Genomic DNA, 27,498 nt, shown 5'->3' with positions numbered 1-27,498 from the left:
TGTTACACTTTTGTGTCAACATTTCTCATTTAATTTTCTATGTAAACTGTCACGTAGTAGTTGCTGGCTCTACTCACTTGGTTGCTCTGTGGAGCAAGTTTCTGAAATCTCCAACTTCATTGCCATCTTGTGTATAGTCAACAACTGATGATGGACAAAGCAACAGGCAGCTATCGACTCTGCTTAAAAATCGTATCTTCCCTGTCGTGAGTGAGCGACCTCACCTTACCATAATTAAACCAGCAACAGGAGAGAGCTGACCCTCGCCACTGCTCCCAGCTGATGCACATTCATCTCTTTTTTTCTCTTTGAAAAGCAGGAGCCCCTCGGAGTGAACCGAATAATCACAATCCCAACACGCGAGTCAGCCATGTAGTTCAACCTTCCTCTTGCCTTAAATGTCTGAATAAAATGTGAAGCTGTGGAGATCTCCACGAGAGCCCGAGGAAAACCACTAACAGGACTTACTGGAACTGAAGTGTTGGATGTTTAGAATGACTTGTAGCTTTAACATCCTGTGGTAACAGACTGAACATGAACCTTGTACCATGTGCAATGAAGCTGTCTCGTTTAAGGGGGAGGATGGACTACGGATCAGGTAAAGGGGCAAATCTCGTGGGCTATGCTTGGGTGCACGTAACGTGAGGGGGAGAGAGAATGGGAAACGCAAGTAGTTGAAAGGTACTGAGTGACTGAAAATGAGGCTGTTACTGGTTGGGCTTAACCTGCTGGCTTGAAATGAATTTATTTCAGACATTTAATATTTAATAATTACCTGTGTCAGTATATCATTCATCCACAGCTAGTTCCATTGTGTATCATCAGGTCCTTGTTCTGAAAGGTAACTGACCAAAAGCCTTGTTGACAAGGCTCAGTAAAGTGAGGGTCTGAGGTCGTGCTGGGGTCACGGAGAGGGTCGGAGATTCTGCCAGGGTAATGGAGAGTCTCGGGGGGGGGGGGGGGGGGGGGGGTCACAGAAGGGGTCAGGGGTTGACACTTACACCAACCCCCAGTAAGTTGTTGATCGATGCGTCACTGACTTGCCTCGATATTTGCTGCTCTTTTTATTTTGTGTGTATTATGAGCAACTCTGCACAGCTGGTTCCCACCATGTGCTGCACTCTACCTGCTCCTTTTCATAGCCGTTACCCCAAAAGGATTTCATGGTAATCCTTTACATGAGAGAGCCCGAGTGTGTAGGTTCCTCTACGGCCTCCAGCTCTGCCTAAGGTGAATTACTGTCTAGAAATAAAGTCCTTTTGAGTCAGCAGGAGTCTTCAGCATCAACCTGTCAGAAGTGAGAGAGCGTGAAGAGAAGAGGTTAAGCGGCATGGGTTATGTGGATGAACATGTTAAACTGGCAGAAAATACATCTATGAAATGTTTTCTTTATATTTTTACTGAACCAGCATAGCTTTTCTGAAGGTGCTGGACTGAAGTTTATCTTTTTGCATTAACCAGATTCCAGAGCTAATCCTTTGCTTTTTACAGTATATTGTGTGTTACTGCTGCTCTGTAGCATTTTAAACCTGTTTTATGTGACTTTTACTGCTGGTACTTGCTGCCACCAAGTGTAGGAGAGGAAGGTGGCAGATCTCAATATTCCCATGGCAGCAAGTGAATTAGCAAACCATATCGAGACCAGGCTCCTGTTACTCCAATCACCTCCCTGTACCCCGTCACTCTCGACCAGCCTCGGAGAGGGTGAGGAGACTGCAGGCTTCTGAGGTTGGCTGGGGACTAACGGTTAAACTGCACGGAGTACAATGCTGCGGGTGTTAGACCCTATTGATCAGGGATGTGCAATCTCTACATGTTTAGAGATTGAACATGCGCATGCTAATGCCCTTCCCCATTCCCAACAATCCTAGTGCAGCTCAATTACCGAGTCTTCACTAATTGAGTGAATCGGCTCAATCGAGGTGAATGATGCTTTTTGTACTGTGAGTGGACACTGTCTTAAAACCTCTTTAATATCCCATTCCTTGTATTTATGTAATGTAAAATATATATAATGTTTTATAGTTTTGTTTGTTATATTTTTGTATTGCACAGACAACAATCCATGAGTCCCAATCACCAAGTTGTTTTCCACACATAAGAAATAGGAGCAGGAGTAGGCCATACGGCCCCTCGGGCCTGCTCCGCCATTCAATAGGATCATGGCTGATCTGAATTTAGACTCGCATCCACTTCCCTGCCCTCTCCCCGTAACCCCTAATTCCCTTATCTGCTAGGAAAATGTCTATCTCCATTTTAAATTTATTTAATGTTGCAGCTTCCACAGCTCGCTGGGGTAGCAAATTCCATAGATTTACTACCCTCTGAGTGAAGAAGTTTCTCCTCATCTGAGTTTTGAAAGGGCAGCCCCTTATTCTAAGATTATGCGCCTTAGTTCTAGTCTCACCCATCAGTGGAAACATCCTCACCGCATCCACCCGATCAAGCCCCCTCACAATCTTATATGTTTCGATAAGATCTCCTCTCATTCTTCTGAACTCCAATGAGTAGAGTCCCAACCTACTCAACCTTTCCTCATACGTCAACCCCCTCATCTCTGGAATCAACCGACTGAACCGCCTCGAGAGCAAGTATATCTTTTCTTAAATGTGGAAACCAAAACTGCACGCAGTATTCCAGGTGTGGCCTCACCAGTACCCTGTATAACTGCAGCAAGACTTCCCTGTTTTTATACTCCATCCCCCTCGCAATAAAAGCCAAGATTCCATTGGCCTTCCTGATCACCTGCTGTACCTGCATACTAACCTTCTGTGTTTCATGCACCAGGACCCCCAGATCCCTTTGTACTGTAGCACTTTGCAGTTTCTCTCCATTTAGATAATAACTTGCTCTTTGATTTTTTCTGCCAAAGTGCATAACCTCATACTTATATTGCATCTGCCAAATCTCTGCCCACTCACTTAGCCTGTCTATGTCCTTTTGCAGGTTTTTTATGTCCTCCTCCCATCTTTGTATCGTCTGCAAACTTGGATATGTTGCACTCGGTCCCTTCCTCCAAATCGTTAATATAGATTGTAAAGAGTTGGGGTCCCAGCACTGACCCCTGTGGAACACCACTAGTTACTGATTGCCAGCCCGAGAATGAACCATTTATCCCAACTCTTTGTTTTCTGTTAGATAGCCAATCTTCCACCCATGCCAGTATATTACCCCCAATCCCGTGATTTTTTATCTTGATCAGTAATCTTTTGTGTGGAACCTTGTCAAATGCCTTTTGGAAGTCCAAATACACCACATCCACTGGTTCCCCTTTATCCACCCTGTATGTTACATCGTCAAACATGACTTCCTCTTCGTAAAACCATGCTGACTGTCCTATTAAATTATGTTTATCCAAATGCTCTGTTACTGCTTCCTTAATAATGGACTCCCAACATTTTGCCAACCACAGATGTTAGGCTAACTGGTCTATAGTTTCCAGCTTTTTGTCTACTTCCCTTCTTAAATAAGGGTGTTACATTAGCAGTTTTCCAATCGGCCGGGACCTTTCCTGAGTCCAGGGAGTTCTGGAAAATGATCACCAATGCATCCACAATCCCTACCGCCACTTCTCTCAAGCCCCTAGGACGTAGGCCATCAGGTCCGGGGGATTTATCCGCCTTAAGTCCCATTATTTTACTGAGTACCATCTCCTTAGTGATTTTAATCGTGTTTAGCTCCTTCCCCCCATTGCCCCGTTTGTCCAGTGTTGGGATATTTTTAGTGTCCTCTACTGTAAAGACTGATACAAAATATTTGTTCAGCGTCTTTGCCATCTCCATGTTCCCCACCACTAGTTTCCCGGTCCCATCCTCTAAGGAACCAATGTTCACTTTAACCACCCTTTTTATTTTTATATAACTGTAGAAACTCTTGCTATCTTTTTTATATTTTTTGCTAGTTTACTTTCATAATCTATCTTCCCTTTCTTAATTAATCTTTTAGTTATTGTTTGCTGGCTTTTAAATGCTTCCCAATCTTCTATCCTCCCACTAGATTTGGCTAATTTATATGCCCTTGTTTTCAGTCGAATACTATCCTTTATTACTTTACTGAGCCACGGATGGCTGTCTCTTTTACTCCCCTTTTCCCTCAGTGGAATATATTTATCTTGAAAGATGTGAATTATCTCCTTGAATGTAGACCACTGCTCTTGTACTGTCTTACACTTTAATCTGTTTTCCTAGTCCACTTTAGTCAATTCTACTCTCATACCTTCATAGTCTCCTTTATTTAAGCTCAGTATGCTGGTTTGAGATCCAACTCTCTCACCCTCCAACTGAATTTGGAATTCAACCATATTATGGTCACTCATTCCAAGGGGATCCTTTACTGGGACATTTTTTATTAATTGTGTCTCATTACATAGGACCAGATCTAAGATTGCCTGCCCCCTGGTTGGTTCAGTTACATACTGCTCAAGGAACCCATCCCTAATACACTCTATGAACTCTTCTTCAATGCTGCCATGCCCAATTTGATTTGTCCAGTCAATATGAAAGTTAAAATTCCCCATGATTATAGCTGTTCCCTTATTACAAGCCCCAACTATTTCCTGATTTATACTCCGACCAACAGAGTTGCAACTGTTAGGAGGCCTATAGACTACGCCCACAAGTGACTTTATCTCCACCCAAACTGTTTCACTATCCTGATCCAATATCATTTCTGACTATTGCAGTGATTCCATCCTTGATTTACATAGCAACCCCACCCCCATTCCTTCCTAATTGTCCTGGGAGGCAGACAACCACACTTTCTCCTGCTGTGGAATGGGGAGGATGTTCTGTACCCATTCAATCTCTTCCCCCTGTAAGATGAGAGCATTTCACAGTCACAGCAATGAACCGACTACAGGAAACTTTGTGCTATCCGGAGGTTGAATGTCCGGGAGCTTCGATCTAACGGCAGAAATCAGCAGCCGTTTTGGTTAGTTTTTTTTTCTTCTCCTAGTATTCTTTTCACAGGCAGGCTCTGGAAGGTGACTCTGTATCTTAGCAACAGCTTCAGAGACGCTTCCAAGCCACAGGCCGAGTGTTGACAAGCTGTTGCTAAGCAACAGTCTTTGTTGTCAGATACGGAGATGAAAAGCTCCTATCTGATAACATTGACGCTGGTCTATCCGGAAGTTTTGAGGCAGCAGCTCGGTCCCGTGGGTGCCGGATAGCGCAAAGTTTCCTGTACCCATGTGCCCACCCCCCTATTAGTGACAGGACACCCAGCAGCCTCTCTGCACGTGTAGTGCTGAGAAGTTCACACATTGTATTAAGGGGGCGTTTTAGTCCCAGTTTATGATACCCACAAGCTCTTTACACAGCTTGTCCTCTAATTTCACCCGAGATCATTCCTTCCCCGGCCTGCGACCTTCCTGCTACCATCCCATTACAACAGCCAAGTTTTGCAATAATTACATTCAATGTTTCATCCTTTATTTTACAAACCGCATCAGGAACAATACATTTTACAGTGGAACAGGAAATCCTGGACAGGTCTCAGTGACAGAAAACCACTTTTACACATACTGCATTTATCAAGTCCTCAGTTTGTGCATGGTTGTTGTGCTGACCCTGGGCCATAACTCACACCTACCCCACCCCCACAAAATAATTCCAAGCACACGGCTTTATTTTTAATAAAATCTGTTTTCCCAGTTTTAAAAAAGAGATAGCTCTTCCCATATCACTGGGACTGGAGAGATCAGAATAGCTAGATGGTGTGATATTACAATGGTACAGAGACCAAGCAGGCACCAGTCCTGGCAATTTGATTTATTATTTCGACAACTGTCAGGACTGATCCTGCCTTTGCAGCGACCACATTAAAAAAAGGGGGAAATTACAGTCACAGGACTGTGGGGCTCTTTAATAACCAGGGCTGGGTGGGATTTTGATGCAATTGGTACTGGAGGCTTAGTGTAGTTCCTTACTGATTTCTGTGTGTTAATTCTACCACGTACCCTTGCTCTCCTGAAGGTATAGAGTTGCACAGTAGTCCGAGCAACTGTTGTTGTCTGGCACCAGAGTTAGCACAAGGCCCCACATCCAAGCTCACTCCGGTCCACATCGGCTAACCGCACTCTTCTCAGCAATAAGGAGCAGATAACCGTGCCAGATTCTTCCCTCACGCAGGCCACATCCAGCTGCAGCGGAGCTCTGAGGTTGGTCCAGTGTAACTGAAGCCTATGCCTTGCTGCGCTCCGCACCACCCTTTAAAGCACTGCACTGCTCGACAATTGGTTACAAGGAACAGAAATCAAATTTTAACAGGAATTGTTTCAAGAATTTTTTCCAAATGAAAATAGAATCAATGTTGGATGTATGAATAGCTGCAGGATAACCAGCCAGCCGCTCCCAGGGACTGATGGGCTGGAAACAGGGAGGGCAGCGAGCCAGGTTCAATTGTGTCAAAAGAACAGCATGTTTCCGTCAGGTATTTTAAAAAATGAAATCAGGAGACAGCATAGTCATCTCTAAACAATTAGCAAACAACTTAAAATTTCAGCCCAAGGCAAAGAAACGAGCAATCATCAGGATCTTAAATGAAAACAGACCCAACTACTGCAGACTGTTGTTCTGGAGTCTGTGCACCCTGGTCTGTACACGACGGGCGTGTACACAGCACCTGTGTACAAGGCAGATAATACACATTTGGACGTTGCTCAATCATAAAAGAAATTACCCCATAAAAGTGATTTTTTCCACTGGTAATCATACAGATTGTTGTAATCCCTCACAAATTCAAACTATATATACGATTTTAAACCAGGCTAACAGGGTCATACTGAAACCTTGCAGTCAAAGTGGCTGAAGGTGCTAAACACTGAATCAAACCACATCTGGTGAACAAACCCAGCAACTGCACAGCTGCTGCAAAGAGCAAGTTTAATGTGGGAATGGAGCTCTCCAGCTAAAAAGCTGCTGTGCATTTCCATATACCATAGGCAGGATTAAAACCTCGCAGCCCCAGCCCAGAGAAAACACCCACAGCATCATCACTTTGTTTTGTAAACCGGTTAAAAGTACAAGTACATAGAATAATCCAATCCTTCTGCTGCTTGTCCGTGTTCTAGGTCACTTAGGAAGCTCCAACCTACCACTTGGCCAGCTTCTGCTCCACAACACCACAGCCGTTAAAAGCGGTCTTGCACTGCTTCGGAACGAGCAGTCTGGGGTAGGACAAGGGCTCAATCATTGCTCTCTGTACCAACAGCCCTCCATGGCCAAACACCCACCATCAAGGAGTGCAGGAGAAGAATCGCCACTAAGGAAAGGTACCTGAGAGGGGCAAACCGCTGCAGCCAAACAGTGAGGCCTTCCGGGAGCAAAGAAATGGGGAAACAGTAAAACCCAGCAGCTGAATAGAGGAGCACAAATTCAGACAATTCCAGGCTACATAGTTGGCAACAGAAGACAGATGTTCCTCAAAGTGCCACATCCCACAGCTGGTCCACCCCAAGGACACACAACATCGGTTGAACTCGTATCCCACCAGCCCATTTCTCAGTGTTTGAGAAGCTCAGTGGCCAAGGTTGGGAATAAAGCCGTCAGGCAATGCAAAGTCAGGCCCTGACCAATGAACAGTCTTTAATCTGCTGGCTTGTTTCCTCACAGCAGATAGAGCTCTAAAACCTACCCTGCACTGTACACCAGTAAATGTTAAACAAACCAGCCAGCTTCATCCCAAGTGGACAGGAAAAAGAGCGGCTTTACAGGAAATTCATCTGCTTTGGGGAATCTTTGTACGTCTCAAGTTGAAGCATAGCAGTGCTGAGAGTTCACCTTTTCACACTACCATTAAATGTAATTTATTCTCATCACTCCCAGGGCAGGTAAAGCTCCCTCTACACTGTCCCATCAAACACTCCCAGGGCAGGTACAGCATAGGTTAGATACCGAGTAAAGCTCCCTCTACACTGTCCTATTAAATTTCACACATCAATCAGTGAGCCAAGTCTTCTCCGACTGAAATTGCCAATTCTGCCCCTGATCAGTTCTTGAGCTCAACCAAGCCACAGTGGGGGTCACTGATCCTGAAGAGAAACCTGCACCCTGGCTTCTCGCATTCAGCTTCCAACTCATTCACAGAGATCAGAATCTCTGGGTCCAAGTGGGAAATGTAGATTGGGAAAAGTAGGAAGCATAAAGTTACCAAAATATAAACTGCAGTGATTCCATGCAGCGTTATGTTCCCCCTTTGGGGGATTCTGTAACTCACTGCCTTGCATAAAGAGTCATATAACAGGACGTACAAGCACTTGCCACCCAGTCATGGAACAGACTGGTTGGAACTGGATTGAACACAGACTTGCTGTTGTGTCTGGAGGTTTAAGGGAGGGAGCAGAGGCAGCCTCACCAATGACTCATTTCTCCCACACCTGCCGCTGTCCTAAAGGGAAATCCCCAGCTCTCTGTCCCTACAGCCACTTCTCACTCTGGTTCTGGGTGGCCACTGACTAGTTTGTGCTTTGTTTAAAGTGGATGCATAAATTCCCCTGATCGAGATCTTATTGCGCACACACCCAATCTCCATACCATGGGACCTGAGCCCCAAAACTAATAAAAGTACAAGAGTTAAACCCAGAGAACGGATCCATGAAAGGCTCGGGTTACTGGGTGTAAGAGGAGTTTGAAATACAAGTTGCTGCTGGTGCTTTGTCAGAATCTCAGGCTGTGCTAAAACAAGGACTGAGGGAAACCACAGGCTGAATTCTGCAATCACTTCCCTCTCAAACAACTATCATCTTTAGTGAAACATCCAACAAGACCGTCACAGACGTGACACTTTATTCAGCCCAGTCTTCAATGTCCATCATTTCTCGCATTCAATGCAAACTTCTGACTTGCAATTAAAACTCATTTGTACATTGTCAAATCACAGAGAAAACTGGAAAAAGTTTCAATATTTTCCACAAATTTCCAGGATTAAAATCTTGCCCTCTGAAACCCTCAAGTATTTCACAATAATCTCTCCACCCTGAACCAGCTCACTAATCTTCAATCTCGCACACCTTGAACCATTGCTCACTTCCATGGGATGGGGGTAGGATTAAGGAGTTTAATTTCTTTGTTATTCCTCCTCCTCCTCATCATCATCTTCATCATGGCAATGTGTAATTTCTTGTGGGGTTTGCGGGAAAAGGTTGGGGGGTTTGATCTCGCTGATTGACCGGGTCAGTTGGTGCCGTTTGTACTCTGTTTCTTTAATATCCATGGAGCTTGTCGAACGGTTGCGAGTTGCCATTGGAGACTCAACATCATTAATATCAACGTGGCTGTGCTCCACGGTCGACTCGTGAGGCATCTGAAGGACAGAGAGCAGCAAATGGAACAGAGCAAGACAAGATGAGAAAGAGACGTCACGAGGGAGAGGAGCAGGCCGGAGAGCGCGCGCGAGGGAGAGGAGCAGGCCGAGAGCGCGCGCGAGGGAGAGGAGCAGGCCGAGAGCGCGCGCGAGGGAGAGGAGCAGGCCGAGAGCGCGCGCGAGGGAGAGGAGCAGGCCGAGAGCGCGCGCGAGGGAGAGGAGCAGGCCGAGAGCGCGCGCGAGGGAGAGGAGCAGGCCGAGAGCGCGCGCGAGGGAGAGGAGCAGGCCGAGAGCGCGCGCGAGGGAGAGGAGCAGGCCGAGAGCGCGCGCGAGGGAGAGGAGCAGGCCGAGAGCGCGCGCGAGGGAGAGGAGCAGGCCGAGAGCGCGCGCGAGGGAGAGGAGCAGGCAGAGAGCGTGAGAATGTACACAAGAGGAAAAATAAAAGGCCGGCAGAGTGTGCAGGGACAGAACACGAGAGGTTGGGCAAAGTGTGCGAAGGACAGACCAAGAAAACATAGAAGAAACACAAAAAGGGCGAGGGGGGGGGGAAAAGAGAGAGAGAGATTAGATTTTGCAGTTTGAGTGCGAGTGACCTTTGCTCAGAGGGACCTCTGGTTTGCAGCACCAGGGGTTGAGTTTCTGCAGCAAAACCTGAGTCACAGCCTGAAACAGAGCAGCCAGAAAATGAGGCTCCAGCTCCACCCTGAGGGCATAAACCAGGGCGACAGGAGACTGGCGGCACAACATGCTCAACACCTCAGAGACTCGGATTCAAAACCAGCCGAGACCGATGGGACAAGTCACCGTCAGCTTACTGTTGGGATCCTAGCTGAAATGGCCTTACTCTCAATCCAGATCCTACTGCCTGCAACTCAGCGTTAAATTTACAATCGCTCCAAGACACCACGGGATGGCTGGTGTTAAAAGGAATAATGTCATACTGGGGCAGTGAGGGGGACAGACTGGGGCTGAAGGGCATTGTTGGGGTGGGGTAGAGCAGAGGCATCTTTGCTCTGGGTCTCACTGCTGTACCCTCTAAAAGTGGGTGCCTGAAATAGAAAGGGTTCCATTCCCCAACACATTTTCAGTGAAGTAAATGTCACCTGGCCCCAAGTGTGTCAGTTCTTGCTATTTTCCCGTACAACAGGTACCAGCAATAACTCATTCCCAAACAGCACCTCTCCCAGCTCACTGTTCTTCATGGTCACGCCTCCACATCTGGTTGTGGAGGAAATCACATCAGAACCCAATGCTGTCCTAGCTCAAAGGCACTCAGGGGTAGAGACCCTGGCTGATCGTCCTGTCCCATAGCCCAGGGGTACTGGGCAGTGCTCAGGAGTAGGGACTCTGGCTGATCGTCCTGTCCCATAGCCATGGGGCACTGGGCAGTGCTCAGGAGTAGGGACTCTGGCTGATCGTCCTGTCCCATAGCCCAGGGGCACTGGGCAGTGCTCAGGAGTAGGGACCCTGGCTGATCGTCCTGTACCATAGCCCAGGGGTCCTGGGCAGTGCTCAGGAGTAGGGACTCTGGCTGATCGTCCTGTCCCATAGGCATGGGGTACTGGGCAGTGCTCAGGAGTAGGGACCCTGGCTGATCGTCCTCCCATAGCCCAGGGGCAGAGAGATGAGGACAACACTCATTGCCACCCTGACTGAGATTAGTGAGTTCAGCACTAATTGCAGCGCAGGTCTGAATAGCCCAGTACTGCACTGGGCAGTGCATCCAACACTGAGCCAGCAGGTGGCCTGTGTTTGGTATACAGGACAAGTCTGCAGGGGGAACAAAGCAAGTCACTCGAAGTTCTGATCAGATTTCGTGTACTCACCAAGACGTGGGCAGCTCGGAAGAGGTAACTGAAGGGATAGTACAGGAGGTTGATGAAGGAGGCTGCATACAGATCTGCATAACGCATCACTTGACTGGCAAAGAGCGTCTGACGGGAGCCACTGCGGAACAGGCTCCCCATCATCCCATAACACATGTCCATGTCGTGAGTGACTTTCTACAAGGAGGGAAAATATATTCAGGAAGGACTACTTCACTTACATCGATCGCTCCCTCGAAGCCCCATTCAGGACATGGGGTATTTCTTGGCAAATAGCAAAATTCCAACAATGAATCACCCAGGAAAAGCTGCTGCTGAATTATGGAGACAGTAAACTGCAGGTACAAGACTACCTGCTGCAGGTTATTTAGAGGGTGTGTCTGGGGGTGAGAGGAGTGACATTGTGGATATCTGAGCAAGGCACAGGATGAACAGACTGCACCAATTATCATCGAGTCACTACACTCAAACAGGGGTCTGTTCACCTTCAGAATCACTACATTGCAGGGTGGGGAGTTTATCACTGTGAGTGGAGAGAGTTTATCAGGGATGGAACATTACAGTTATGATGAGAGACATGATACTGGAGCAGAGATGGGGAAATGTAATGAGGATTTTTAAAATGAAGGGTTTTGATAGAGAGTAGGGAAGGATACTTCCTATAGTGGGGGGGGGGGGGGGGTTGGTGACGAGGAGCATCAATTTTAATGGCCAAGAGAATGACGAGAGAGTTCGGAGAATGTCCTTACACAGCAGGTTGTTGGAGCTTGGAATGGTTTGCCACAGGGGGTAGTTGAGGCAGAGACCATTGCATCTTTTAAAGGAAAATTGGATATTGAAGCAGAGAAAGATACAGGGCTATGAGATAGCGTGGGGCAGTGGGATTAATACAGGGCTATGAGATAGCGCGGGGCAGTGGGATTAGATTGGGATTGATACAGGGCTATGGGGAGAGAGCGGGGCAGTGGGATTATATTGGGATTGATACAGGGCTATGAGATAGCGCGGGGCAGTGGGATTAGATTGGTATTGATACAGGGCTATGGGGAGAGAGCGGGGCAGTGGGATTAGATTGGGATTGATACAGGGCTATGAGATAGCGCGGGGCAGTGGGATTAGTTTGAGATTAATACAGGGCTATGAGATAGCGTGGGGCAGTGGGATTAGTTTGAGATTGATACAGGGCTATGGGGAGAGAGCGGGGCAGTTTTAGATTGGTCTAGCAAAGAGCCATGATGGGCTGAATGGCCTCCTTCTGTGCTATAAACATCTAATCCCATGCTGCTGCTCCATAGAGCCATAGATGAGGTGGTTTGTATAGCTGTTGTCCTTCAGGGAAGAGAACCTGCCACCCCTACCTAGTCTGACCGCTATGTGATTAACTCTTCATGCTCTCAGGCTAACCAGGGACAGTCAGCGCGGATTTGTAAAGGGCAGGTCCTGCTTAACTAATTGGACTTTTCAAGAAAATTAGTATTTGGGTAACGGGAAAGCTGGATGTTGTGAATGTCAATTTTCATAAGGCATTTAATAACATGCCACAAAACAACAACAACTTGCATTTATATAGAGCATTTACCATAGTAAAACATCCCGAGGCACTTCACAGGAGCCTTATCTTACAAAATTTGACACTGAGTCATACAAGGACAGGTCCTTGGTCAAAGAGGTAGGTTTTAAAGAGCGTCTTAAAGGAGGAGAGAGAGGCGGAGAGGTTTAGGGAGGGAATTCCAGAGCTTAGGGCCCAGGCAGCTGAAGGCACGGCCACCACGGGTGGAGTGATTAAAATCGGGGATGCTCAAGAGGCCAGAATTGGAGGAGCACAGAGATCTCGAAGGGTTGTGGGGCTGGAGGAGGTTACAGAGATAGGGAGTTGTTGTAAAAGTTAAGGCACAAGATATTGGCGCCGTGGGGACAGAGGGGCAGGTCGGGGACAAAGCAGCTTTTTCAGATTGGCACAACGTGGGTCATGCGGTTCGTACTGGGACCGTACTCGCTTTGCATTTATACAATCAAACCATTTTGACATCAGCATAAGAGAAGCGATATTGAAATTTGTGAATTACCAAATTAGGCAGCATTGAAACTGGGGAAGAATGTAGGAAACTAAGAGGGCACATCGTTAGCAGACAGGGCAGGTAGGTGGCAGATGCAGTTCAATAGAGGAATGTAAAGAAGTACATTTTGGGGAAATAGAAGTGAATGTAAACATACTTTAGGTGGCAAGATTCTTAACGGAGTGGAGGAATAGTGAAATCAATGGGTGCAGATCCAAAAATCTTGAAAGGTGAGAATACAGGGATAAAAGTCCATAAAAAGGCAATTGGATTCTGGGTTTTATAGATGCGGCATTGCACATAAAAGGAATTCACACCAGACATTAGTTCTGGAGGGGGAGGGACGGAAGACTAGTGTAAGGGGAGCGCAGCGAGGGGGGGGGGCGCGACGGGGAGCGCAGCGAGGGGGAGCGCAGCGAGGGGGGGCGCGACGGGGAGAGCGGCGAGGGGGCGCGACGGGGAGAGCAGCGAGGGGGGGGCGCAACGGGGAGCGCAGCGAGGGGGGGCGCGACGGGGAGCGCGGCGAGGGGGGCGCGACGGGGAGCGCGGCGAGGGGGGCGCGACGGGGAGCGCGGCGAGGGGGGCGCGACGGGGAGCACGGCGAGGGGGGCGCGACGGGGAACGCGGCGACGGGGAGCGCGGCGAGGGGGAGAGCGCGGCGAGGGGGCGCGACGGGGAGCGCGGCGAGGGGGGCGCGACGGGGAGCGCGGCGAGACGGGGAGCACGGCGAGGGGGGCGCGGCGAGGGGGGGCGCGACGGGGAGCGCGGCGAGGGGGGGAGCGCGGCGAGGGGGGTGCGACGGGGAGCGCGGCGCGACGGGGAGAGCGGCGAGGGGGGCGCGACGGGGAGAGCGGCGAGGGGGGCGCGACGGGGAGAGCGGCGAGGGGGGGCGCGACGGGGAGCGCGGCGAGGGGGGCGCGACGGGGGGCGCGACGGGGAGGGCGCGGCGGGGGGGCGCGGCGAGGGGGGCGCGACGGGGAGCGCGGCGAGGGGGGCGCGACGGGGAGCGCGGCGCGACGGGGAGAGCGGCGAGGGGGGCGCGACGGGGAGAGCGGCGAGGGGGGCGCGGCGAGGGGGGCGCGACGGGGAGAGCGGCGAGGGGGGGGGGCGCGACGGGGAGCGCGGCGAGGGGGGCGCGACGGGGAGAGCGGCGGGGGGGCGCGACGGGGAGAGCGGCGGGGGGGCGCGACGGGGAGCGCGGCGAGGGGGGCGCGACGGGGAGCGCGACGAGGGGGGCGCGACGGGGAGAGCGGCGAGGGGGCGCGACGGGGAGAGCGGCGACGGGGAGAGCGGCGAGGGGGCGCGACGGGGAGAGCGGCGAGGGGGCGCGACGGGGAGAGCGGCGAGGGGGCGCGACGGGGAGAGCGGCGAGGGGGCGCGACGGGGAGAGCGGCGAGGGGGCGCGACGGGGAGAGCGGCGAGGGGGCGCGACGGGGAGAGCGGCGAGGGGGCGCGACGGGGAGAGCGGCGAGGGGGCGCGACGGGGAGAGCGGCGAGGGGGCGCGACGGGGAGAGCGGCGAGGGGGCGCGACGGGGAGAGCGGCGAGGGGGCGCGACGGGTGAGAGCGGCGAGGTGGCGCGACGGGGAGAGCGGCGAGGGGGAGAGCGGCGAGGGGGCGCGACAGGGAGAGCGGCGAGGGGGCGCGACGGGGAGAGCGGCGCAACGGGGAGAGCGGCGAGGGGGGGGCGACGGGGAGCGCGGCGAGGGGGGAGCAGGTGAGGACAGTGGGAAGGGGAGGCTGAGAGTAGGAGGCCGAGGAGAACGCGAGAGAGGAAGACAGCAAGTGTCAGCAGGAGCATGTGAGAGAGGGACTGCTGACCCAATCCTGCATCAGTCACTCCCACGCGTCTCCTTATTTAGAGAGTGTGAAAGGTGTGAAGATGCCAATTATACTGCAGATCACTGGGGGTTTGTGGACCCGTATCGTAATTCTCAAAACCTTTACACAAGGGGAGAGCCCCCACCCACACAATCAGCGACAGCCAGTCCGCCTCTCACCTTGATCCGTCTCTGAATGGCACTGATATCAGGACGCTCATTACTGCTGCTGTCCAGGTGTCTGAGGAGAGGGAACAAACAGAGACGGAGATTAGTCAGCGAGCAAAGAGTTAACATTAAATAATTAATAGCAGGAAATTCTATTAGCATGAAACAGAATGAGACAGCAGAAGGTTCGGGGGTTTATATCTAGAATAACATAGCCGGGAGTGAGTTACAGGCTGGAATCTAATCGAGGGGTTCGGTTAACTTCCAAGAGCCAAGTGAATCCCAGAGCTGCCCTGCAATCATTCCATGTGGTTATTTATTTTCATATCTAATGAGCTGTTTAATCACAGTTATCAGTAGTCTGGCTTAATTACATTCTACCCCACTCTTCCTGGCCCATCACTCCAAAACCCTGCTAATACTCACTTGTACAGTTCAGCCAGAAACACATCCAGACTCTGCAACTCCTCAAACAAAGCTGGAAAAGAAAGGAGAATCACTGCTGGGATACAGAAATCACGCAGATCGGGGAGGGGGGCGCGCAGACATTGGACCCCCGCTGGCCAGAGAGACACGGACCCCCGCTGGCCAGAGAGACACGGACCCCCGCTGGCCAGAGAGACACGGACCCCCGCTGACACACAGCATTGATCTGGGTGAGGTAGTGGAGGGAAGCGCAGTGCCCAGTTCCCAGTGTCCCAAACTCCAGTGAGGGGTCACTGGCCTCAGGAGAGAAAACTGAAGCAGGAAAACAGACACTAGATTGGCCCAGGACTTCCGAGCATCCGGTGCTCCGGAAATGGGGAAACCAGCGGAGTTACAAGCGACAGTTAATGCTGGTCAGACTGTCCACACTCTTACTGCTCTTGTCGGTCCAGACGTGCAGCTCCTGTGCGAGCTCTGGGATGACCAGGAATGTTCTCCAGCCCTGTCGCTTCTTTGATTTCAGGATGTCGCCAAAGATGTGATCGCCGATGTACAGAATGTCTTTGCCTTTCACCCCCAATAGGTCGCCCATAATATCCGAGGAACCTGAAAAACAGCCCCCCAGAAATCACGTCACCTCCTCACTTTGACCTGTAGGGTTCATACGGACATTATTCGGTTCAGCAGACTAGACATCTTCGTAGAAATTTCAGGCAATTCAGAGTCCCGAAGTTAAAAGGTGGTCGCAGCCCTCAGGCACCCACCTCCCGACCCCAGTCCGCCCCTCACTGTTCCCCCCCACCCCCCTCACCGTCCTGTGCCCCAGTCACAACCCCCACTCCACCCCTCATCGTAACCCACACCCTCCACACCCTGGATTTCACCGCCCCTCACCGCCCCATTTCCCCCCACCCCGGTCCGGGTACAGCTTCCCCTGGGATTAGTCCCCCTCCAGGTGCTGATAGCTCACACACTGATGGGTCTGTGTGGATTGGCTAATCTAGGCTGGGGAACCCTTGGAGCCCAGCAATTGGCCTCAGAACCCTGGCTTGGGAGGGAGAGAAATTAAAGTGATTTATAGTGTGACCAAACTCTGGTCTGATAGAGCAGTGCCCCATATTGGCAGGACACAGGATGCCAGCATGGCACAGGTTGATGCAGGGACTGATGAACCCTCTCCCCTCGGTCCCTTCCAGTGGGAGTATCAAAGTCAGGCAATTGGTAATCAGATGAGTGAGAAGTGAATATAAACTGCTGGGGCACTCACCTCCTGAGTACACGATCCCATGCTGGAGGGGTCCCGTGTGTGTCCCAATCTTCAGGTGGCCAGTTGACTGTACAAAAAAAAGTGAAATGCAGACTGGATCTCTGTCAGAGGATTCCCTCCCCCACCCAAGACCACCAACACCATCCCGACACAGCCACCCCACTGTTAGCAGCGTAGAATGGAGATCTTCCCGTAACTAACCCAGCTTGTCAAAGACTGTCAGAGATGGGCAGTGGGAGATCAGACTCGTATTCAGTCTCCACACCTGGTGAATTCAGTCAGTTTCACCGTATCAATACACAGAATCTCAATCACGCAGTACAATTTTTTAAATATTAATGACCTGGACTTGGGTATACAGGGCATAATTTCAAAGTTTGCAGATGACACGAAACTTGGAAATGTAGCAAACAATGAGCCGGATAGCAACAGACTTCAGGAGGATATACACAGGTTGGTGAAATGGGCAGATGAAATTTAACGCGGATAAGTGCGAAATGTTACTGATATACCTATCAATTCATCCAATGAAAAGCGACGAGTTAAGACAGTAACTATAGGTTTTTATTGGCTAAATAACAGAGCCCACCCTCATGGGTGATCGGATCCAACAAGGAGGAATACCAGCCAGTCGACCACCTTTATGCCTGGGCAAGTAGGTGGAGCCATGGGCGGAGTCAGCAGTGGTCAGCCCAGGTATAACAGCGTGACAAGAGGCGACCTCGTGTAGTGATACAACAGTGTAAACAGTGATAACCATAGTGTAACGATATAACAGTGATAACCATAGTGTAACGATAGTGAACGATAAAAGTGGTTTACCACATTCACCCCTTGTTTAGATTTGAGTCCGGCGGGGTGAAGTGTACTACCAGTTCGGATATGTCAGTCTGTCCGGAGGCCTCGTAAGCCTTTCCGATCGTCGCAGCAGCGGCGGCGGTGATGCAGTATCCGATGTTAATGCTGGTGTCTGCGTGGTCGGCGAAGGCTCGTGGGGTTCCGGCATGCCGTCTACCTGGGCTGGATTTGGGGGGGTGGTGGGGGGTAACGGTGGTGTCTCAGGGATGCCCGAGGGTGCGAGGTCTCGTAAGGAGACTGTGTCCTCCCGCCTGTCTGGGTATGCCACATAGGCGTACTGGGGGTTGGCGTGCAGGAGGTCCACCCTCTCGACCAGGGGGTCCGTTTTATGGGCCCTCGCGTGCTTTCGCAGCAAGACGGGCCCCGGAGAGGTCAGCCAAGTTGGTAGCGTGGTTCCCGTAGTCGACTTCCTGGGGAAAACAAACATTCGTTCATGGGGGGTGGCGTTAATGGCAGTGCAAAGCAGTGACCGGATGGAACGCAGCGCTGCCGGGAGGACTTCCTGCCAGCGAGAGGTTGGGAGGCCCTTGGACTTTAAGGCTAAGAGAACGGCCTTCCAGACAGTCGCGTTCTCTCTTTCCACCTGGCCGTTCCCTCGGGGGTTGTAGCTGGTGGTCCTGCTTGCAGCAATACCTCTCGCTAGTAGGAACTGGCGAAGTTCCTCGCTCATGAAGGAGGAGCCCCGGTCGCTATGTATATAGTTCGGGAACCCGAACACGGCGAAGAGGTCGTTCAGGCATTTGATGACCGTGGTACTGGTCATGTCTGGGCAGGGGAAGGCAAAAGGGAAACGGGAGTACTCGTCAATGATGTTGAGGAAGTACACATTACGGTCAGAGGACGGGAGGGGCCCCTTAAAATCGATGCTCAAGCGCTCAAAGGGGCGGGTGGCCTTGATCAGGCTTGCTCTGTCCAGCCTAAAGAAATGCGGTTTGCATTCGGCACAGGTTTGGCAGTTCCTGGTCATGGTCCTGACCTCTTCGATGGAGTAGGGCAGGTTGCGGGCCTTAATGAAGTGGTAAAGTCTGGTGACTCCGGGGGGGCAGAGGTCGTTGTGGAGGGTCTGCAGTCTATCAATTTGCGCGTTGGCGCATGTACTTCGTGATAGAGCATCTGGGGGTTCGTTCAGTTTACCAGGCCAGTACAAGATCTCATAATCATAGGTGGAGAGCTCGATTCTCCACCTCAAGATCTTGTCGTTCTTGATTTTGCCCCTCAGCTTGTTATTAAACATAAAAGCGACCGAACGCTGGTCGGTGAGGAGGGTAAATCGTTTGCCTGCCAGGTAATGCCTCCAGCGTCGTACAGCCTCCACGATCGCCTGGGCCTCCTTCTCGACCGAGGAGTGTCGGATCTCAGGGCCCTGGACGGTCCTTGAGAAGGCGGCCACCGGTCTCCCCTCCTGGTTAAGGGTTGCGGCTAGGGCGAAGTCGGATGCATCGCTCTCCACTTGGAAAGGGATAGACTCATCCACCGCGTGCATTGTGGCCTTAGCAATGTCTCCCTTAATGAGGGAGAAGGCTGCGCACGCTTCTGCCGTCAGGGAGAAGGAGGCGGACTTCATGAGGGGTCTGGCTTTGTCCGCATAATTCGGCACCCATTGGGCATAGTAGGCGAAGAGCCCCAGGGTCCTCTTCAGCGCCTTTGGACAGTGGGGGAGGGGAAGCTCCATGAGGGGGCGCATTCTTTCGGGGTCGGGGCCGATGACTCCGTTCTCTACTACGCAGCCGAGGATGGCAAGGCGCAAGGTGTTAAACACACATTTCTCCTTATTGTAGGTGAGGTTCAGCCGTTGGGCCGTACGGAGGAATCTCTCCAGATTAACATCATGGTCCTGCCGGTCGCGGCCGCAGATGGTGACGTTATCTAGATAGGGGAACGTGGCTTGCAGCCCGTTCTGGTCAACCATCCGGTCCATCTCCCTTTGGAAGACCGAAACCCCGTTGGTGACGCCGAAAGGAACCCTAAGGAAGTGGTAGAGGTGGCCATTCGCCTCGAAGGCGGTATACTGGCGGTCCTCAGGGCGGATAGGGAGTTGGTGGTAGGCCGACTTAAGGTCGATGGTAGAGAATACTCGGTACTGTACAATCTGATTGACCATATCAGATATGCGGGGAAGGGGGTATGCGTCCAGCTGGGTGTACCGGTTTATGGTTTGGCTGTAGTCGATGACTAGGCGGTTTTTATCGCCGGTCTTAACGACTACGACCTGGGCACGCCAGGGGCTGTTGCTCCTCTCGATGATGCCCTCTTTCAGGAGACGCTGCACCTCAGAGCTAATAAAAGCTCTGTCCCCGGCGCTGTACCACCTGCTCTTGGTAGCGACGGGTTTACAGTCGCGGGTGAGGTTGGCGAACAGGGAGGGGGGCGGAACCCTGAGGGTGGATAGGCCGCAGGTGGTACGCGGTGGGCGGTTTAAAGGCTGTTGGTTGTCGACTGTGAGTGGGGGGAGGGGTCCACCGTATGCCAAAGTGACACTTTGAAGGTGGGATTGGAAATCCAGCCCTAGTAGGACGGCAGCGCAGAGTTGGGGCAGGACGAGAAGTTTAAAATTTTTATACTCCGTGCCCCTAACCGACAGGGTCACAACACAGTATCCGCTGATGTCTGTTGAATGGGACCTCGACGCCATCGAGATCCGGTTGCGCGTTGGCTGGACAGTGAGGGAGTAGTGGCTCACCGTGTCTGGATGGATGAAACTCTCCGTGCTTCCGCTGTCGAACAGGCAGGTCGTGGCGTGGCCGTTTACTTTGATGTCCATCATGGACTTGGACAGGTGATGCGGGCGAGCTTGGTCCAGTGTGACGGAGGCTAGTGTATGGCTGAGCGAGCTGCTGTAGTCTGCGGGTGAGGCTGTGGTCGGGTCTGGAGACAAGGTGGCGGTCGAGTGTGGTGAACAAAATGGCGGTGCCCACGACGTTGCATAAAATGGCGGAGAAGATGGCCGCCCCCACAACTCACGAGGCACTGCCGGTGTCGGTGGCCTTGATCAAAGATGGCCGCCCCCACGACTCACACGAGGGGATACTGGCATCTGTAGCCTTGATGAAAGATGGCCGCCCCCACAACTCGCATGAGGCACTGCTGGCGTCTGTGGCTTTCCCCCTGCAGGCCTTTGCGAAGTGGCCTTTCTTGTGGCAGTCGGAGCAGGTCGCGTTTCTTGCAGGGCAGCGCGCCCTCGGGTGTTTCGCCTGGCCACAGAAAAAGCAGCCGGCGGCCCGATCACGGGGCTCCGATGTCGCAGCCGGTACCAGGGGTGGCGGTCCCGATCGGGTCCGGGACGCCGACGCTGAGGTAGGTCCCAGAGGCGGCGGTGCGAGGGGTATTGCGGTCGGGGTCGGGCCCGAGTCCCAGGGTCGCGCAGCACAGTACCTGGAATACGCCTCGAGGTCCCGATGGGCCACTTCCAGAGAGCGAGCGAGGGCTGCAGCTGTGTTCAGGTCGAGGTCCTTTGATTCGAGCAGTCTTTGCCGTGAGTAGTCGGACCGAAGGCCTTTCACGAAGGCATCGCAGATATTCTCTTCAGTATTTTCTGCAGCCGTTACAGCTTTAAAGTCACAGTCCCTGCCGAGTGTTTGTAGCGCCCGTAAAAATTCATCTACAGACTCTCCTGGCTGTTGCGGGCGGGATCTTAGGAGATGTCTGGCATACATAGAATTTACCGGGCTCCGGTACTGCTCTTTCAGCAGGTTGAGGGCGGCCTCGTATGTAGTAAGGTCCTGGATGAGTGCAAATACTTTAGGGCTCACTTGGGCGGTCAGAACTCTTAGTTTGGATCTCTGAGGCACGCCGGATTCTCCCAGGTAGGATTCGAAACAGCTCAGCCAGTGTTTGAAGTCGAGGGCTGAGTTTGCTGCCTGTGGGTTTAGATCCAGGTACGGCGGTCGGAGGGCTCGCAGCCAGGCCGGCTGCTGTGGCTGTTGTAGCTGGGCGTCTGACTGGTCGTTTGGCTGCTCCGTTAAAGACATTTCAAAATTTAGCCAATAAAATTGATATACCTATCAATTCATCCAATGAAAAGCGACGAGTTAAGACAGTAACTATAGGTTTTTATTGGCTAAATAACAGAGCCCACCCTCATGGGTGATCGGATCCAACAAGGAGGAATACCAGCCAGTCGACCACCTTTATACCTGGGCAAGTAGGTGGAGCCATGGGCGGAGTCAGCAGTGGTCAGCCCAGGTATAACAGCGTGACAAGAGGCGACCTCGTGTAGTGATACAACAGTGTAAACAGTGATAACCATAGTGTAACGATATAACAGTGATAACCATAGTGTAACGATAGTGAACGATAAAAGTGGTTTACCACAGTTACATTTTGGTAGGAAGAATGAAAGGCAATATAAACTAAATGGTACAGTTCTAAATGGGGTGCAGGAACAGAGAGACCTGGGGGTCTATGTACACAAATCTTTGAAGGTAGCAGGACAAGTTGAGAACTTGTTGCTTCCAGTGGCAAAATGGTCAGTAACCGTCCTCTGGTTCTCGACCCTTCCACCAATGGAAACAGTTTCTCCTTATTTACTCTATCCAGACCCCTCATGATTTTGAACACCTCTATCAAATCTCCTCTCAACCTTCTCTGCTCTAAGGACAACAACCCCAGCTTCTCCAGTCTATCCACGTAACTGAAGTCCCTCATCCCTGGAACCATTCCAGTAAATCTCCTCTGCACCCTGTAGGGGAATCAAGGGATATGGAGATCGGGCGGGAAAGTGGAGTTGAGGTCGATGATCAGCCATGATTTTATTGAATGGCGGAGCAGGCTCGAGGGGCCGAATGGCCGACTCCTGCTCTTATGTTCTCTCCAAGGTCTTGACATCCTTCCTAAAGTGCGGTGCCCAGAATTGGACACAATACTCAGGCTGAGGCGTTACCAGTGACTCAAAGGTTTAGCATAACATCCTTGCCTTTGTAGTCTATGCCTCTGTTTATAAAGCCACGGATTACGTGTGCAGCACAGAAATAGTCATTCAATTTCTCTTTAAAAAAATTATATAGAGTAAGAAAGAAATGGCCCAGGAATTTGGTCTGTTCCGGAGTCCTGTCCCTGTGTAGAGTTTGATCCCTATCCTGGTGCTCCGGTATCCTCGCTGCACTGTAAATTCAGTGTGCTCATTCCTTCTCCTACCCGATAAGAAGCTGAGCTTCAATCTCAAGCTCTAATCCGTACTTACCTTGTCTACTTGTCGCAGAACCGTCCCCTCACTAAAAAACAGCGGCTTCCGAGCATCCACCACAACCAGGTCGAAGTATGACTGCCAGGGACGGTGGGCAGTTCCAGGCTACAACAAAACAAAAGACGTCAGCAATCGTTCTTTCCACCGGGGCCGCAGTCTGCACTTCATATCTAAAGGGCGAGGGGAGGAACAGACACTCAAATCACATGGAAAACCAGGGAATGACTCACTGCAGGTAACTGACATCACTGGAACAGGAGGCAGGAGTCACATCAGATCAGACAGTGTGTGTGGGAGGGGGGGGGGGGGAAAGAGAGGTGGGGAGAGAGAGCGAGCAGAGAGAGAGAGAGAGAGAGAGAGAGAGAAGGGGAGACACAGGGGGAGGGGGAGAGAGAGACAGGGAAAGTACAGGGAGGGAGAGGGGAAGAGAGAGACAGGCGGACAGAGAGAGGGAGGGAGACACAGGGACAGAGAAAGAGGGGGAGAGAGAGAGAGAGATGGATGGGGAGAGAGAAAGTGATGGAGAGGGGGAGAGACAGATGGACAGAGAGAGGGGGAAGAGAGAGTCAGAGAGAGAAACAGTCACACAGGCAGCGAGAGAAAGTTGATGTACAAATATCTGCCTCAGCTGGCTACACGTGTCCCAGGAGTGGAATGTACAAGACAAACAGTCTTACCATCTGGTGACAGGAAAATCTTATTCTTTTCTCTTCATCTAGATATTTAGTCATTCCATCTTTAAAGATAGCAAACTGTTCCTTGCCACAGATGTTGAATTTACTGGCCTGCAATTCCCCGGGGTTAGCGCGGTCTCCCTTTTTGAAGATGGGTCCTATACTGGCCACTCTCCAATCCTTCAGCTTACAACAATAGAACCCTGAAATATCATTTCTAAAACCTCCACTACTTCTTCCCCCATTTCCCTCAGCTCCCCGCACCTTGTCCTCCTTTAGCTTAACTTCACTAATGCTTTCCTTTTATTTAAAGTGTCAGTCGTGGCTCAGTGGGTAGCACTCGCGCCTCGGAGTCAGAAGGTTGTGGGTTCAAGTCCCACTCCAGAGACTTGAGCACAAAATCTAGGCTGACACTCCAGTGCAGTACTGAGAGAGCGCTGCACTGTCGAAGGGTCAGTACTGAGGGAGCGCTGCACTGTCGGAGGAGCAGTACTGAGGGTGTGCTGCACTGTCGGAGGAGCAGTACTGAGGGAGCGTTGCACTGTCGGAGGGACAGTGCTGAGGGTGTGCTGTACTGTCGGAGGGGCAGTGCTGAGGGAGCGCTGCACTGTCGGAGGAGCAGTACTGAGGGAGCGTTGCACTGTCGGAGGGACAGTACTGAGGGTGTGCTGTACTGTCGGAGGGGCAGTGCTGAGGGAGCGCTGCACTGTCGGAGGAGCAGTACTGAGGGAGCGTTGCACTGTCGGAGGGACAGTACTGAGGGTGTGCTGTACTGTCGGAGGGGCAGTGCTGAGGGAGCGTTGCACTGTCGGAGGAGCAGTACTGAGGGAGCGTTGCACTGTCGGAGGGACAGTACTGAGGGAGCGTTGCACTGTCGGAGGGACAGTACTGAGGGTGTGCTGTACTGTCGGAGGGGCAGTGCTGAGGGAGCGTTGCACTGTCGGAGGAGCAGTACTGAGGGAGCGTTGCACTGTCGGAGGAGCAGTACTGAGGGTGTGCTGTACTGTCGGAGGGGCAGTACTGAGGGAGCGTTGCACTGTCAGAGGAGCAGTACTGAGGGAGCGTTGCACTGTCGGAGGGACAGTACTGAGGGTGTGCTGCACTGTCGGAGGTGTCATCTTTCAGATGAGAAGCTAAACCAAGGCACCGTTTGGCGGACATAAAAAATCCCATGACACTATTTGATGAACAGCAGGAGCGTTCTCCCCAGTGTCCTGGCCAATATATATCCCTCAATCAACATCACTAAAAAACAGATTATCTGGTCATCATCACATTACTGTTTGTGGGAGCTTGCTGCTGTGTTTATTTTTATTTGTTTGAGATGTGGGCATCGCTGGCAAGGCCAGCATTTATTGCCCATCCCTAGTTGCCCTTGAGAAGGTGGTGGTGAGCCGCCTTCTTGAACCGCTGCAGTCCGTGTGGTGAAGGTACTCCCACAGTGCTGTTAGGGAGGGAGTTCCAGGATTTTGACCTAGCGACGATGAAGGAACAGCAATATACTTCTAAGTCAGGATGGTGTGTGACTTGGAGGTGGTGGTGTTCCCATGCACCTGCTGCCCTTGTCCTTCTAGGTGGAAGAGGTCGCGGGTTTGGGAGGTGCTGCCGAAGAAGCCTTGGCGAGTTGCTGCAGTGCATCTTGTAGATGGTACACACTGCAGCCACGGTGCGCCTGTGGTGGAGGGAGTGAATGTTTAAGGTGGTGGATTGGGTGCCAATCAAGCGGGCTGCTTTGTCCTGGATGGTGTCGAGCTTCTTGAGTGTTGTTGGAGCTGCACTCATCCAGGCAAGTGGAGAGTATTCCATCACACTCCTTACTTGTGCCTTGTAGATGGTGGAAAGGCTTTGGGGAGTCAGGAGGTGAGACACTCGCCGCAGAATACCCAGCCTCTGACCCGCTCTTGTTGCCACAGTATTTATGTGGCTGGTCCAGTTAAGTTTCTGGTCAATGGTGACCCCCCCCAGGATGTTGATGGTGGGGGATTCAGCGATGGTAATGCCGCTGAATGTCAAGGGGAGGTGGTTAGACTCTCACTTGTTGGAAATAGTCATTGCCTGGCATAGGTAAGCATGCAGGTGCAGCAGGCGGTTAAGAAGGCAAATGGTATGTTGGCCTTTGTAGCAAGAGGGTTCGAGTACAAGAACAAGGATGTCTTGCTGCAGTTGTACAGGGCCTTGGTGAGACTGCACCTTGAGTATTGTGTGCAGTTTTGGTCGCCTTACCTGAGGAAGGACGTTCTTGCCATGGAGGGAGTGCAGCGAAGATTCACCAGGCTGATACCTGGGATGGCAGGAATGACGTACGAGGAGAGATTGTGTCAATTGGGCTTATATTCACTGGAGTTTAGAAGATTGAGAGGGGATCTCATCGAAACCTATAAAATTCTGTCAGGTCTGGACAGACTAGATGCAGAAAGGATGTTTCTGATGGCCGGGGAGTCCAGAACCAGGGATTTGTCCTGCTTTTTGTGGACAGGACATACCTGGGCAGTTTTCCACATTGTCGGATAGATGCCAGTGTTGTAGCTGTACTGGAACAGCTTGGCTAGAGGCGCGGCTAGTTCTGGAGCACAAGTCTTCAGCACGACAGCGAGATGTTGTCAGGGCCCATAGCCTTTGCTGTATCCAGTGCGCTCAGCCATTTCTTGATATCACGTGGAGTGAATCGAATTGGCTGAAGACTGGCTTCTGTGATGGTGGGGACCTCAGGAGGAGGCCGATGTGGACCATCCACTCAGCACTTCTGGCTGAAGATGGTTGCAAACGCTTCAGCCTTGTCTTTTGCACTCACGTGCTGGGCTCCACCATCATTGAGTTTCCTACATTACAACAGTAACTAGACTTCAAAAGTACTTCATTGGCTGTAAAGCGCTTTGGGACGACCCGAGGTTGTGAATGGCACGATATACATGTAAGTTCTTTCTTTCGGTCTCTCACATCACTTTTAATTTACCTCCCCAAAATCCTTTTCTTTTGTAAACATAGTTCTTATTAAATATCCGCTGCAATTTCCGTTTATCCTCTACTAACTCACCGTCCTCTCTCCCAGGGTCCCACCTCACATTTAACAATTCTCTTTTTACTGATAGATTTCAGAATACTTTACTGTTCTTTAATAATCTCAACATTTTCTCATTCTCCCTCCTTGATTTCTTCATCCCTTTCTTGACCATTTTCTTTATTTTGTCATAATCTCTCTTGTTTTCATACCTCTCGGCCCATATACCCTCTTCAATCTCCTCCTTTATTCATGGCATTCTGTAGTTTGGAGCAATCTTTTTTTTAAATTTTTTATAAACGGTATATATTTATTCTGTACCCTCCCAATCAATTTTTAAAAAAACATCCCACTGTTGGTTAACAGTCCCGGAATCCAATTTCTCCAGCCCGCCTTCCCGCCCCCCCACCTTTCTAAATCCTGCCCTATTCAAATCCTATGCTCTAGTTTTTAGACCAGGGACATTATCATGTTGTGGTCACCACTCCCAAGGTGCTTACCCAGATTTAACTCTTCTGACTGAACTATTTGATAACTCATAACTAGATCAAGCAATGCCTCTCCGCTTGGACTCGTACAAACATACTGATCAAGGGAGGGGGTCCTGTGCACATTTTAGGAATTCCACTGCCCTTTCTCCATTTACTCCGACCCTGTCCCGAACAGTAATTGTTATCCTACTCATCTCCCCACTCTGCTGACAGATTGCCTACGTTACCTACCTTGGGGCCATGTGCAAAGTCAAACATGTATGTCATGATTTTCTGTAAAATAAAGAAAGAGAGAGAGAATCACCGGAACATCAGCATCACAGCTGGGATTGGAGAGAATACTGAAGGTCAACGCTTCGTAAGAGGGACCATTTACACACTCCCAGCTGTCACTGAACCCATGCTGTTAGGGGGGGGGGGGGGGAAGAAGAG

At 51.2% G+C, this 27,498-nt stretch overlaps 2 protein-coding genes across 11 annotated transcripts in view; one reads left to right on the top strand and one right to left on the bottom strand.

Annotated features, from left to right (window-relative positions):
* Window positions 1–946, top strand: part of arhgap19 (Rho GTPase activating protein 19) — a 57,054-nt gene extending 56,108 nt beyond the window's left edge. For both annotated transcript variants that reach the window (XM_085994120.1, XM_085994119.1), the window contains one exon: window positions 320–946. In XM_085994120.1, the coding sequence (XP_085850246.1) occupies window positions 320–376 (57 nt within the window). In that variant the 3' untranslated portion in view covers window positions 377–946. The remainder of the gene's footprint in view (window positions 1–319) is intronic.
* Window positions 947–5,407: 4,461 nt separating this feature from the next.
* The window catches only part of LOC147113239 (cytosolic purine 5'-nucleotidase), a 197,088-nt gene continuing 174,997 nt past the window's right edge, over window positions 5,408–27,498 (bottom strand). For 6 of the 9 annotated variants that reach the window (XM_085994112.1, XM_085994111.1, XM_085994114.1 and 3 more), the window contains 8 exons: window positions 27,298–27,339; window positions 22,901–23,008; window positions 16,864–16,930; window positions 16,032–16,202; window positions 15,597–15,648; window positions 15,183–15,243; window positions 11,127–11,303; window positions 5,408–9,300 (listed from right to left, as the gene is read on the bottom strand). In XM_085994112.1, the coding sequence (XP_085850238.1) occupies window positions 9,067–9,300; window positions 11,127–11,303; window positions 15,183–15,243; window positions 15,597–15,648; window positions 16,032–16,202; window positions 16,864–16,930; window positions 22,901–23,008; window positions 27,298–27,339 (912 nt within the window). In that variant the 3' untranslated portion in view covers window positions 5,408–9,066. The remainder of the gene's footprint in view (window positions 9,301–11,126; window positions 11,304–15,182; window positions 15,244–15,596; window positions 15,649–16,031; window positions 16,203–16,863; window positions 16,931–22,900; window positions 23,009–27,297; window positions 27,340–27,498) is intronic. The other 3 variants (XM_085994115.1, XM_085994116.1, XM_085994110.1) reach the window with 3 other exon arrangements.

The sequence above is a fragment of the Somniosus microcephalus genome, chromosome 8 (genome assembly GCF_052327205.1).
Source record: "Somniosus microcephalus isolate GS21.2 chromosome 8, FLI_Smic_1.0, whole genome shotgun sequence".
NCBI lineage: Eukaryota > Metazoa > Chordata > Chondrichthyes > Squaliformes > Somniosidae > Somniosus > Somniosus microcephalus.
The sequence above is the reverse complement of the archived record's forward strand: the minus strand, read 5'-3'. Positions and strand labels throughout refer to the sequence as shown.